The 13,548-nt window shown below is 40.3% G+C and overlaps 1 protein-coding gene across 1 annotated transcript; it reads right to left on the reverse strand.

Moving 5' to 3' along the window:
• Positions 1–345: 345 nt before the first annotated feature.
• LOC120973867 (protein FAR1-RELATED SEQUENCE 5-like) lies at positions 346–5,136 on the reverse strand. Its single transcript, XM_040400138.1, has 3 exons — positions 5,012–5,136; positions 654–1,036; positions 346–539 (listed from the first exon to the last, which is right to left on the reverse strand). Exons 1-3 carry the CDS (start codon positions 5,134–5,136, stop codon positions 346–348), a joined length of 702 nt encoding a protein of 233 aa, XP_040256072.1.
• Between the last annotated feature and the right edge of the window lie 8,412 nt (positions 5,137–13,548).

Here is a 13,548-nt window from a genome sequence, read left to right on the forward strand (position 1 = left end):
TCTTGAGGCAAAAACTTCACTAAGTAAGAAAGAATTACTTTAGTAAGCACATTCTGGTCTTACGACACATGATAGAGCTATACCCGGTTTCCCATTGTCTCCTCGTTCTCTTTCTACCTCCTGGTTTTGACGCAGGGGTTTACCTAGCTGACAAACTGGTGCAGGTTTTGTCTCCTTTATGAAGTTCTTCTTGAGCACATAGTTCATGCTCTCACCGCGCCGTGTCATTGTCATTTTGGCATAGAAATTTTCTTTGAAGTAAGCTGATACCCATCTCTCCAGCTCGTTCAACAGTGACACCATCGTGGCATCATCATGAAGGTTGTATTTAACCATGAGTGCTTTCTAGGCAGCCTCAAACTCAGTTGGCGGGAGGGGCCAGTTGAGAATTGCTGTGAACTCACCCTTGAAGGTTGAGTGGAGGTTGTACAGGTACGCGAGGTGTTCCTTGTACTTGTTCATTATGTGCCAATGACATAGCTTGTGTATTGTGTTTCTAAAAACATCTGGGATGGCCAAAGCCATTGTCGGGCACTGGTCTGGTAACAAGAAAGAGACATGGAGTAATCAGGGGATCCTAGTGCATGTATACAAACATAACTGACACAACAATTTTATTGTCTTTTTTCCTTTTTTGTGGTTGGTGGTGGTACCTGTGAGGATGCATGTTGGACCCTTCCCTCTCATGCACTTTAAAAATGTTCTGAATAGCCACCTAAATGAATCTGGATTCTCATCTCTTATCAGGGCAAAAGCAAAGAATGTGGTCTGCAAGTGGTTGTTATTACCCACAAACACCCCAAGTGCCATATGGTACTTGTTGGTCTTATACGTGGTGCCAAATGTCACGAAGTCACCAAAGTCTTGGTAGGCCCCTCGGCAGCTTGCGTTCGCCCAGAATATGTTTTTCACCCTTTCAGACTCGTCAAGCTGTATGTCGCAGAAGAATTCCTTGTTTATCGCTTTCATCTCCCTAAAGAAGTTTATAGTCTTGAGGACATCATCCACATCATCCATCCTTGAATTCTTTGCTTTCCTGCAGATTAAATATGAAAGGTCAGTGAAAATGCATGTTGAACTGGCATCAGGTCATGCCTTGCGTAATCGGTTTGAACTGACAAAGGAAAAAGAGGGGAGGTGGTCTAGGAGGAAAACAAGTCTGTACTAACGCAATAATCAAGTCTTGGGCATTCATTTCGAGGAAGTAGCCATCAAGGTCATCACCACTCAGTATGTCATGCTTTTCACGTGATCAATGCCTTTGAACTGCAGGAACTTAACATACTCCATGATTGTGGTGTCGAAGTTTTTGTGGGAGTGCAAGAAGATGAGCATTTGTGGGTTGACCACTAGCCCGTGGTTTGTGTTCCCAACATATCTCCTTTAAAACAAGTGTTCCATCCGTTTACTTCTTAAACCTCAATTTAACCTTGCAGTTAGTCCTGGCAGTGGTCTTGTTCCTCTGTCGATTGGCCTGAGAAACTGTTAACCCACAAGTATAGAGGATCGCAATAGTTTTCGAGGGTAGAGCATTCAACCCAAATTTATTGATTCGACACAAGGGGAGCCAAAGAATATTTGTAAGTATTAGCAGCTGAGTTGTCAATTCAACCACAGCTGGAGATTAATTATCTGCAGCAAAGTGATCAGTAGCAAAGTAGTATGATAGTTTTGATAGTAGTAGCAACGACAATAGTAACAGTAATAGTGATAGCAGTGATTTTATAGCAAGTGCAACAGTAACAATAGCAGTAGTACTTTAGCACGAACAATATGTAGGAAAATCATAGGCATTGGATCGGCGATTTGTTGGATGATATTCATCATATGACAGTTACAACCTAGGGCGATACGACACTAGCTCTAGTTCATAAATCTAATGTAGGCATGTATTCCGTAAATAGTAATACGTGCTTATGGAAAGAACTTGCATGCCATCTTTTGTCCTACACGTCCATGGCAGCGGGGTCCTATTGGAAACTAAGGGATATTAAGGCCTCCTTTTAATAGAGAACCGGAACAAAGCATTGACACACGGTGAATACATTAACTCCTCAAACTACGGTCATCACCAGGAAGTGTCCCGACTATTGTCACTCTAGGGTTGCCGGATCATAACATGTAGTAGGTGACTATAACTCGCAAGATCAGATCTAGAACATAGATATAATGGTGATAACATAAACGGTTCAGATCTGAAATCATGGCACCCGGGCCCAAAGTGACAAGCATTAAGCATGGCAAAGTCATAGCAACATCAATCTCAGAACATAATGGATACTAGGGATCAAGCCCTAACAAAACTAACTCGATTACATGATGAATCTCATCCAACTCCTCACTGACCAGCGAGCCTACGAAGGAATTACTCACTCCCGGTGGGGAGCATCATGGAATTGGCGATGGAGAAGGGTTGGTGATGACGAAGATCGAAGATCCCCCTCTCTGGAGCCCCAAACGGACTCTAGATCTAACCTCCCGATGAAGAATAGGAGGCGGCGGCGGCTCCGTCTCGTGAAACGCGATAATTCTTTCTCCCTGATTTTTTCTAGAAATATGTGATTTTATAGCGTCGGTTTCAGGGTCTGCAGGGCCACCAGGTGGGGACAACCCACCTGGACGCGCCTGGAGGGGGTGGTGCGCCATGGCGAGTTGTGCCCACCCAGGCGCCCCCTCCGGTGGTTCTTGGCTCCAGAAATTATCTTTATTCATATAAAATTCCTTGCAAAGTTTCGTTCCAACCCGATAACTTTTATTTCTGCACAAAAACAACACCATGGTTGTTCTGCTGAAAACAGCGTCAGTCCGGGTTAGTTTCATTCAAATCACGCAAATTAGAGTCCAAAACAAGAGGAAAAGTGTTAGGAAAAGTAGATACGATGGAGACGTATCAACTCCCCAAGCTTAAACCTTTGCTTGTCCTCAAGCAATTCAGTTGATAAACTGAAAGTGAAAAATAAAAACTTTTACGAACTCTTTTGCTCTTGTTTGCATAAATAAGCTTAAACAACACCCAGATTTTCAGCCAAGATTATAACTAACCATGTCGACAATAACTCTTAAAAATTATATTAACTCATATCAATGACATAATCAGCTAGCGAGCAATAATAAGATATCTCAAACAACAACACTTTATCAAAACAACCATGATATAATATGACAATAGTGGTATCTCGCTAGCCCTTTCTGAGACCGCAAAACAAAAATGCAGAGCACCTCCAAAGTTCAAGCATCGACTAAACATTGTAATTCATGGAAGAAAAGATCCGGTCATGATGCACCCAACATTAGCTACACAAAATGCATGAGCATGATAGTAGTGTTCTCAGGTTCTGGCGCTTATTTGAGAAGGTGATGACACAACATAAAAGTAAATAGATATTCCCTTCGCAGAGGGAAGCAGTGATTTGCAGCGGTGCCAGAGCTCAAGTTTTTAAAACAGAGGTAAATGAAATTTTGAGAAATGCACCCTTCTTGTTTACTTCGTGACCATCAGTTGTCGGTATCTTCCATGCTAAACACATTAGTGGTGGTTCCCAAGCGATAAAAGTAAAGGTTGACTCCCCCTCCACCAACAGTCACACTCCATGGCTTGTCCGAAACAACAGGTGCCGTCCATACCAACAATATTCCCGGGGGAGTTTTGTTTAATTATTTGCAATTTGAGTTCGGGACTGGGAATCCCTATTACCGCCCCTCTCGTGCAAGGTCGAGTGAATAAACACTCATCATGAGAATAACCCGCTTAGCATGGAAGATACTGACTACCTCCTGTCACTCTGTAAACAATCCAAGCACACAAAAATGGATATTCATTTGAAGTTTTTAGAGGTGCCACATGCAAATTTGCTAAGGACGGCAGGGTAATACCGCATATAGGTAGGTATGGTGGACTCATCTAGAATAACTTGGGTTTAAGGTTTTTGATGCACAAGTAGAATTCCCACTTAGTACAGGTGAAGGCTAGCAAATAGGTTGAGAAGCGGCCAGCTAGAGAGCAACAACGGTCATGAACATGCATTATGCATAAGTAACATTGGATACTAGCATGAGTAGGATATGAACACCATGAAAATAAATATCATAGAGGCTATGTTGGTTTTGATTCAACTACATGTATGAACATATGCCAAGTCAAGCCACTCGAACATTCAGAGGAGGATACCATATCATCATACCACATCACAATCATTTTAACGCAATGTTGACATCCAAGATAAATCATTATCCACTCTTAGCTACTTATGCATGGCATGAGAAACTATAATATCTAATTGTCATTGAAAACATGTTTGATCATAATAGGCTGAATCATGGATACTAGGTTAAACATATTTACAAAAATAGAATAAGTCAAGTTCATACCCGTTTCTCTCTGCCACGACTAGTTCATTAAATATCGTCATTATTGCCTTTCACTTGCACGATGGAACGATATGAAAAAAAATAGTGCAAGAGTGCCGTGGACTAAGCTGGAATCTGCAAACATTTTATTCAAGAAGGAGAAGACAAGGTAATATGGGCTCTCTGTTAGATCAACAATAATGCATATGAGAGCCACTCAACATTTTCATCGTGGTCTTCTCCTCGGTATGACTCAATAAAAAGAAAAGAAATTCAGAGAAACACACTGAAATATTTTTTGGAGCTTTTGGTTTTCTGAAACAAGCAAATAAAAGGGAAAAGCAAAAATGAGAAAAACTATTTACACGGGAAAGCTCCCAACAAGCAAAAGAAGAACAAAGAAATCTTTTTGGGTTTTCTTTTTTAGTACTACAACAATTTAAACTAGGAAGAAAAACCGAAAAGAAGCAGGAAATATATTTTTGGATTTTCTCAAAGTTTTTCAAACACACAAGAAGAAAACAAGAAAACAAATTTAGCATGGATAATACAATCAAAGAGTGTGCACACCGACAACTGAAATGAAATGTGTAAACATGAATGTAATGTCGGTGGCAATACGTACTCCCCCAAGCTTAGGCTTTTGGACTAACTTGGTATTCACCAGTCGAAGAAACCATGGGGTCCTATGTTGAAATGCTGAGGAGCGGGCACCTCAAGATCCCACAGCTGAGGCTCCGCCTGTGCTGCAGTTAGGTTGCTTCGGTAGGCGACGATGTCCTCAGGCATAATCCTGTATCCACCCCTAGCAATAGGATCAAACAAAGAAGGTGCATGCAATGGAATAACATCACGAGTGTCCACACAAAAACTAAGTTATAAGGAACATCCATAGTGGTGTTCTCGCTATCAATAAAGTGGTGGTCTGCCATAGCCGCGCAATCTAGGTAAACCTTGGGCAAAGGATAATCATGTTGGCGTATCTGAATGTTAAAGTGAGTCGCCAAGCGGGTAGCCTAAATACCACCATGTATTTTTCCCTTGGATCTGTTAATGTGGAGGCGACGTGCCACAATAGCTCCCAAGGTATAAGTGATGTCGCCGTAAAGTGCACGGCATAAAACAACAAAATCTAGAGCACTGAGTGCACCTACCTTTTCTCTAGCAAGTAAACACTTCACAATAAATAGAGCAAAATAATGCACAACAGGAAAGTGCAAGCTAGTGGCGGTGACACCTGATACCCCTCTGTCAGAGTACGATATAAACCATCAAACTCCGTGGGCCTAGGCTCTACTAAACTCCCGTCAGAAGGGATCATGCATATGTCACAAAACTCAGTAAGTGGTATCTGATGGGTTTCAACATATAAATTAAACTGCACCAAAGGAGGATTATTCCTAGGAAGGAAATGAAAACATTGCACAAAGGAGTTTGTGAGGAGATGACACTATTCACATTAAGTTGCGATGAAGTCGGTGAGGCCGACATTAGCAGCATATTGTGCAAACTCTTGAAGGATTCCGGCCCCTTCCATGAACGGGTTATGCGGCCATTCGCACGGCCGTACCTTCGCCATTCTCCGGGTATGGAGATCACTGTCAGATGACTCCCCAATAACTCCCTTGGAGTTCTTCTTGGAAGCAAACTTCCTAAAGATACTCATCTTTTTCCTATGAACAAAATTCTGAAATTTTTAGTCCACAAAATTTTTCTCAACAAAACTTCACAAGATTGAAAGCAACTACTCATAGGGATGCATAGAGGCCATAGCAAGCATTCAAACTACTTAGAACTCTAAGAATTCAACACGCAAGCTCATCTACAGCAGCACCAAGAGTAACTAATTAATCAAAATATAAACCACTAAAGAAAAAAACTAATTGGACCACCGGAGGAGTCACATACCAAGCAACAATCCCCCGAAACAGTTTCAGAAACGGAGCTTCAAGCAAAGAGATCGAAATCCGCGGGTTTGAGAGCAAGAACACGAGAGAGAGCAATGGTGATTTTTCTGGAGGTAGGTGGTGATGTGGGATGAAGAGATAAGTGAGGGGCCCCACGTGGGGACCACAACCCACCAGGGCGTGCCTGGGGGTCCTGGCGCGCCCAGGTGGGTTGTGCCCACCTGGTGCACCTCCCTCTGATGTTATTTTCACCAAAAATTCTTAAATATTCAGAAAAAATCGTATTAAATTTTCAGAGCATTCTGAGAACTTTAATTTTTGGGTCATTTTTTATTGCACAGGAAATTCAGGAAGCAGAGGTAGTTGAAAACTTCCAATAGTGATTGTTGGAGATTTTTCAATAACATTAATACCATTCACTTGGAATTGTTTCTTCGGAAAGTGCACCGTATGCTCATTACCATTGATATGAAAAGTGACCTTGCTTTTATTGCAATCAATAACAGCCCCTGCAGTATTCAACAAGGGTTTACCAAGGATAATTGACATGTTGTCGTCCTCGGGCATCTCAAGTATAACAAAGTCAGTCAAAATAGTAACATTAGCAACAACAATGGGCACATCCTCACAAATACCGATAGGTATGGCATTTGATTTGTCAGCCATTTGTAAAGATATTTCAGCAGGTGTGAGTTTATTCAAATCAAGTCTTGTATATAAATAGAAAGGCATAACACTAACACTAACTCCCAAATCACATAAAGCAGTTTTCACATAATTTCTTTTGATGGAGCAAGGTATAGTTGGTATTCCCGGATCTCCAAGTTTTTTAGGTACTCCATCTTTAAAAGTATAATTAGCAAGCATGGTGGAGATTTCAGCTTCCGGTATTTTTCTCTTATTGGTGATGATGTCTTTCATGTACTTTGCATAAGGAGGCCTTTTTAGGATATCAGTCAAGCGAGTACGCATAAAGACTGGCCGAATCATTTCAGCAATGCATTCAAATTCTTCATCATCTTTCTTTTTAGTTGACTTAGGTGGAAAGGGCATAGGTTTTTGAACCCATGGTTCTCTTTCCTCACCGCGTTGTCTAGCAACAAAGTCTCTTTTATCATATCTTTTATTCTTGGGTTGTGGGTTATCAAGATCAACTGCAGGTTCTATCTCAACATCATTGTCTGGCTCTTTATTATTTCTTTGAGTATCTTTATGGACCTCATCATTATCTTTTCATTATCAGAGGGTGAGTGTTCACTACCAGATTGAGTTTCAGCATCAGAGATAGAAACTCCATTATCATTATCAGGAGGTTTTACTACTTCAGGTTCACTAGAGGCATGCAAAGTCCTATCATTTTTCTTCTTCTTTTTCTTTTTAGAAGGACTATGTGCATCAGTGTTAACTCTTTGAGAGTCTTGTTCAATTCTTTTTGGGTGTCCCTCAGGATAAAGTGGTTCCTGAGTCATCCTACCTCCTCTAGTCCTTACTCTAACATCATGATCATTGATATTATTATTCATTTCGTCTAACAACTCTTTCTGAGATTTAGAAACTTGTTCTAACTGAGTTTGAACCATAGAAGCATGCTTCGCCACACCTCTCACATCATTTGAGATTATAAATAACAAGTCACTCAAGCGAGCAATCATATCAGAATTGTATTTCAATTGTTTCATAACATTTTGCATTGAAGTGATCTTGCTTTCTAATGTAATTTTCAAACTCATAAATGCATTGGCTAGGGTGCATATTATGAGGATTGTCATTATCATTGAATTTCATTAGAGAATTGACCTCTACCACCTTAGGTGGTGGTGGTGTTTCAAGCCCATGTATTTCTTCAATAGGAGGTAATTTTTTGACATCCTCAGATTTAATACCTTTTTCTCTCATAGATTTCTTTGCCTCTTGCATATCTTCAGGACTAAGATATAAGATACCCCTCTTCTTCAGAGTGGGTTTAGGCGGTGGTTCAGGAAGAGTACAATCATCATAATTTTTCAATATGTTATTCAATAATTCTTCAGCTTGCCCAATAGTTCGTTCCCTGAAAACTCAACCAGCACAACTATCTAGGAAATCCCTAGAAGCATCGGTTAGTCCATTATAGAAGATATCAAGTATTTCATTTTTCTTAAGAGGATGATCAGGCAAAGCATTAAGCAATTGGAGAAGCCTCCCCCAAGCTTGTGGGAGACTCTCTTCTTCAATTTGCACAAAGTTAAATATTTCCTCTAAGGCAGCTTGTTTCTTATGAGCAGGAAAATATTTTTCAGAGAAGTAATAAATCATGTCCTGGGGACTACGCACACAACCAGGAGCAAGAGTATTGTACCAAGCTTTAGCATCACCCATTAATGAGAACGAAAATAATTTGAGAATATAATAATAGCAAATTTTCTCATCATGAGCAAAAAGGGTGGCTATGTCATTCAACTTAGTAGGATGTGTCGCAACAGTTTCAGTTTCATAACCATGGAAAGGATCAGATTCAACCAAAGTAATTAACTCTGGGTCGACAGAGAATTCATAATCCTTATCATTAAGTTGTCATATTTTGTTCTAAGTATTGAGTTGTAAGTAAATAAAAGTGTAATGATCATCATTATTAGAGCATTGTCCCAAGTGAGGAAAGGATGATGGAGACTATGATTCCCCCACAAGTCGGGATGAGACTCCGGACGAAAAGAAAAAAAAGAGGCCATAAAAAGAAGAAGAGAAAAAGGCCCAAAAAAAAGGAGAAATAAAAAAAATGAGAGAAAAAGAGAGAAGGGACAATGTTACTATCCTTTTGCCACACTTGTGCTTCAAAGTAGCACCATGATCTTCATGATAGAGAGTCTCTTATGTTGTCACTTTCATATACTAGTGGGAATTTTACGTTATAGAACTTGGCTTGTATATTCCAATGATGGGCTTCCTCAAAATACCCTAGGTCTTCGTGAGCAAGCGAGTTGGATGCACACCCACTTAGTTTCTTTTGTTGAGCTTTCATACACTTATAGCTCTAGTGCATCCATTGCATGGCAATCCCTACTCACTCACATTGATATCTATTGATGGGCATCTCCATAGCCCGTTGATACACCTATTTGATGTGAGACTATCTTCTCCTTTTTGTCTTCTCCACAACCACCATTCTATTCCACATATAGTGCTAGGTCCATGGCTCGCGCTCATGTATTGCGTGAAGATTGAAAAAGTTTGTGAACATCAAAAGTATGAAACAATTGCTTGGCTTGTCATCGGGGTTGTGCATGATTAAATACTTTGTGTGATGAAGATAGAGCATAGCTAGACTATATGATTTTGTTGGGATAACTTTCTTTGGCCATGTTATTTTGAGAAGACATGATTGCTTTGCTAGTATGCTTGAAGTATTATTATTTTCATGTCAATATTAAACTTTTGTCTTGAATCTTTCGGATCTAAACATTCATGCCACAATAAAGGAAATTACATTGAGAAATATGCTAGGTAGCATTTCACATCAAAAATTCTGTTTTTATCAGTTACCTTCTCGAGGACGAGCAGGAATTAAGCTTGGGGATGCTTGATACATCTCCAACGTATCTATAATTTTTGATTGTTCCATGCTATTATATTATCTGTTTTGGATGTTTAATGGGCTTTACTAAGCACTTTTATATTATTTTTGGGACCAACCTATTAACCGAAGGGCCAGTGCAAATTGCTGTTTTTTTGCCTATTTCAGTGTTTCGTAGAAAAGGAATATCAAACGGAGTCCAAACGGAATGAAACCTTCGGGAGAGTTATTTTTGGAACAAACGTGATCCAGAGGACTTGGAGAGGACGTCAAGAAAGAAGCGAGGAGGCCACGAGGCAGGGAGGCGCGCCCCCACCCTCGTGGGCCCCTCGTAGCTCCACCGACCTACTTCTTCCTCCTATATATATATCCATATAGCCCAAAAACATCCAGGAGCACCACGAAACCCTATTTCCACCGCCGCAACCTTCTGTACCTGTGAGATCCCATCTTGGGGCCTTTTCCGGTGCTCCGCCGGAGGGGGAATCGATCATGGAGGGCTTCTACATCAACACCATAGCCTCTCCGATGATGTGTGTGTAGTTTACCACAGACCTTCGGGTCCATAGTTATTAGCTAGATGGCTTCTTATCTCTCTTTGGATCTCAATACAAAGTTCTCCTCGATCTTCTTGGAGATCTATTCGATGTAATTCTTTTTGCGGTGTGTTTGTCGAGATCCGATGAATTGTGGGTTTATGATCAAGATTATCTATGAATAATATTTGAATATCCTCTGAATCCTTTTATGTATGATTTGTTATCTTTGCAAGTCTCTTCGAATTATCAGTTTGGTTTGGCCTACTAGATTGATCTTTCTTGCAATGGGAGAAGTGCTTAGCTTTGGGTTCAATCTTGCGGTGTCCTTTCCCAGTGACAGTAGGGGCAGCAAGGCACGTATTGTATTGTTGCCATCGAGGATAAAAAGATGGGGTTTATATCATATTGCTTGAGTTTATCCCTCTACATCATGTCATCTTGCCTAATGCGTTACTCTATTCTTATGAACTTAATACTCTCGATGCATGCTGGATAGCGGTCGATGTGTGGAGTAATAGTAGTAGATGCAGAATCATTTCGGTCTACTTGTCGCGGACGTGATGCCTATATACATGATCATGCCTAGATATCATAATTATGCACTTTTCTATCAATTGCTCGACAGTAATTTGTTCACCCACCGTAATACTTATGCTCTCTTGAGAGAAGCCACTAGTGAAACCTATGGCCCCCGGGTCTATCTTCCATCATATTAATCTCTCGCCAACGTGCTATTTCCGTCGCTATTTATTTTTGCAATCTTTACTTTTCAATCTATATCATAAAAATACCAAAAATATTTATCTTATTATCTCTATCAGATATCACTTTTGCAAGTGGCCATGAAGGGATTGACAACCCCTTTATCGCGTTGGTTGCAAGGTTCTTATTTGTTTGTGTAGGTACGAGGCGACTTGTGTGTAGTCTCCTACTGGATTGATACCTTGGTTCTCAAAAACTGAGGGAAATACTTACGCTACTTTGCTGCATCACCCTTTCCTCTTCAAGGGAAAAACCAATGCAAGCTCAAGAGGTAGCAGTACCCAACAGTTTCTTTTGGGTATCCTTTGAAGACGCACTTCTCCGATCTGGGTTTGAGCTTATCAGGCTGAAGCTTTTTCACAGAAGCATCGCAACCCCAAACTTTAAGAAAGACATCTTAGGTTTCTTGCAAAATCATAGTTCATACGGTGTCGTCTCAACGGATTTAGATGGTGCCCTATTTAACGTCAATGCAGCTGTCTCTAATGCATAACCCCAAAAGTATAGTGGTAAATCGGTAAGAGACATCATAGATCGCACCATATCTAATAAAGTACGGTTACAATTTTCGAACACACTATTACGCTGTGGTATTCCAGGTGGCGTGAGTTGTGAAACTATTCCACATTGTTTTAAATGACGGCCAAACTCGTAACTCAAATATTCGCCTCCGCGATCAGATCGTAGAAACTTCATTTTATTGTTACGATGATTCTCCACTTCACTCTGAAATTCTTTGAACTCTTCAAATGTTTCAGACTCGTGTTCCATTAAGTAGATATACCCATATCTGCTTAAATCATCTGTGAAGGTTAGAAAATAGCGATACCCGCCGCGAGCCTCAACACTCATCGGACCGCATACATCGGTATGTATTATTTTCAATAAGTCAGTGGCTCGCTCCATTGTTCCGGAGAACGGAGTCTTAGTCATCTTGCCACGAGGCATGGTTTGCAAGCATCAAATGATTCATAATCAAGTGATTCCAAAAGTCCATCCGCATGGAGTTTCTTCATGCGCTTTACACCAATATGACCTAAAGGCAGTGCCACAAATATGTTGCACTATCATTATCAACTTTGCATCTTTTGGCATCAATATTATGAATATGTGTATCATTACGATCGAGATTCAATAAACCATTCACATTGGGTGTATGACCATAGAAGGTTTTATTTATGTAAATAGAACGACAATTATTCTCCGACTTAAATGAATAACTGTATTGCAATAAACTTGATCAAATTATATTTATGCTCAACGCAAACACCAAATAACATTTATTTAGGTTCAACACTAATCCCGAAGGTAGAGGGAGTGTGCGATGGTGATCTTATCAACCTTGGAATCACCTCCAACACACATTGTCACCTCGTCCTTAACTAGTCTCTGTTTATTTTGCAACTCCTGTTTTGAGTTACTAATCCTAGCAACCGAACTGGTATCAAATACCCAGGGGTTACTATGAACACTAGTAAAGTACACATCAATAACATGTATATCAAATATACCTTTGTTCACTTTGCCATCCTTCTTATCCGCCAAGTATCTAGGGCAGTTCACTTCCAGTGACCATTTCCTTTGCAGTAGAAGCACTCAGTTTTAGGCTTGGGTCTAGCTTTGGGATTCTTCATGGGAGGGGCAACTTGCTTGCCTTTCTTCTTGAAGTTCCCTTTCTTTCCCTTGCCCTTTTTCTTGAAACTAGTGGTCTTGTTAATCATCAACACTTGATGCTCTTTCTTGATTTCTGCCTTCGCCGATTTCAGCATCGCGAAGAGCTCGGGAACCATTTTCGTCATCCCTTGCAAATTATAGTTCATCACAAAGTTCTAGTAGCTTCATGATAGTGACTAGAGAATTCTGTCAATCACTATCTTATCTAGAAGATTAACTCCCACTTGATTCAAGCGATTGTAGTACCAAGACATTCTTAGCACATGCTCACTAGCTGAGCTATTCTCCTCCATCTTGTAGGCAAAGTACTTGTGAGAGGTCTCATACCTCTTAACATGGGCATGAGTCTGAAATATCATTTTTAGCTTCTAGGAACATCTCATATGCTCCATGGCGTTCAAAACATTTTTGAAGTCCCGGTTCTAAGCCGTAAAGCATGGTGCACTAAACTATCAAGTAGTCATCATACTGAGCTTGCAAAAACGTTCATAACGTCTGCATCTGCTCCTGCAACAGGTTCGTCACCTAGTGGTGCATCAAGGACATAATTCTTTTGTGCAGCAATGAGGATAATCCTCGGATCACGGACCCAGTCCGCATCATTGCTACTATCATCTTACAACTTAGTTTTCTCTAGGAACATATCAAAAATAAGACAGGGAGCTATAAGCAAGCTATTGATCTACAACATAGATATGCAAATACTAGCAGGACTAAGTTCATGATAAATTAAGTTCAATTAATCAAATTACTTAAGAACTCCCACTTA

Source organism: Aegilops tauschii, chromosome 2, assembly GCF_002575655.3.
Source record: "Aegilops tauschii subsp. strangulata cultivar AL8/78 chromosome 2, Aet v6.0, whole genome shotgun sequence".
NCBI lineage: Eukaryota > Viridiplantae > Streptophyta > Magnoliopsida > Poales > Poaceae > Aegilops > Aegilops tauschii.

What these genes read in the sequence shown, in the direction of transcription:
- LOC120973867 (XM_040400138.1), bottom strand. Translation starts at nt 5,136, where the DNA reads ATGCCTGAGGACATCGTCGCCTACCGAAGCAACCTAACTGCAGCACAG. An exon ending in CCCCATGGTTTCTTCGACTG is followed by an intron (nt 1,037 to 5,011) that starts GTGAATACCAAG and finishes TTTAATCTGCAG; the next exon opens with GAAAGCAAAGAATTCAAGGA. An exon ending in TCCAACATGCATCCTCACAG is followed by an intron (nt 540 to 653) that starts GTACCACCACCA and finishes TCTTGTTACCAG; the next exon opens with ACCAGTGCCCGACAATGGCT.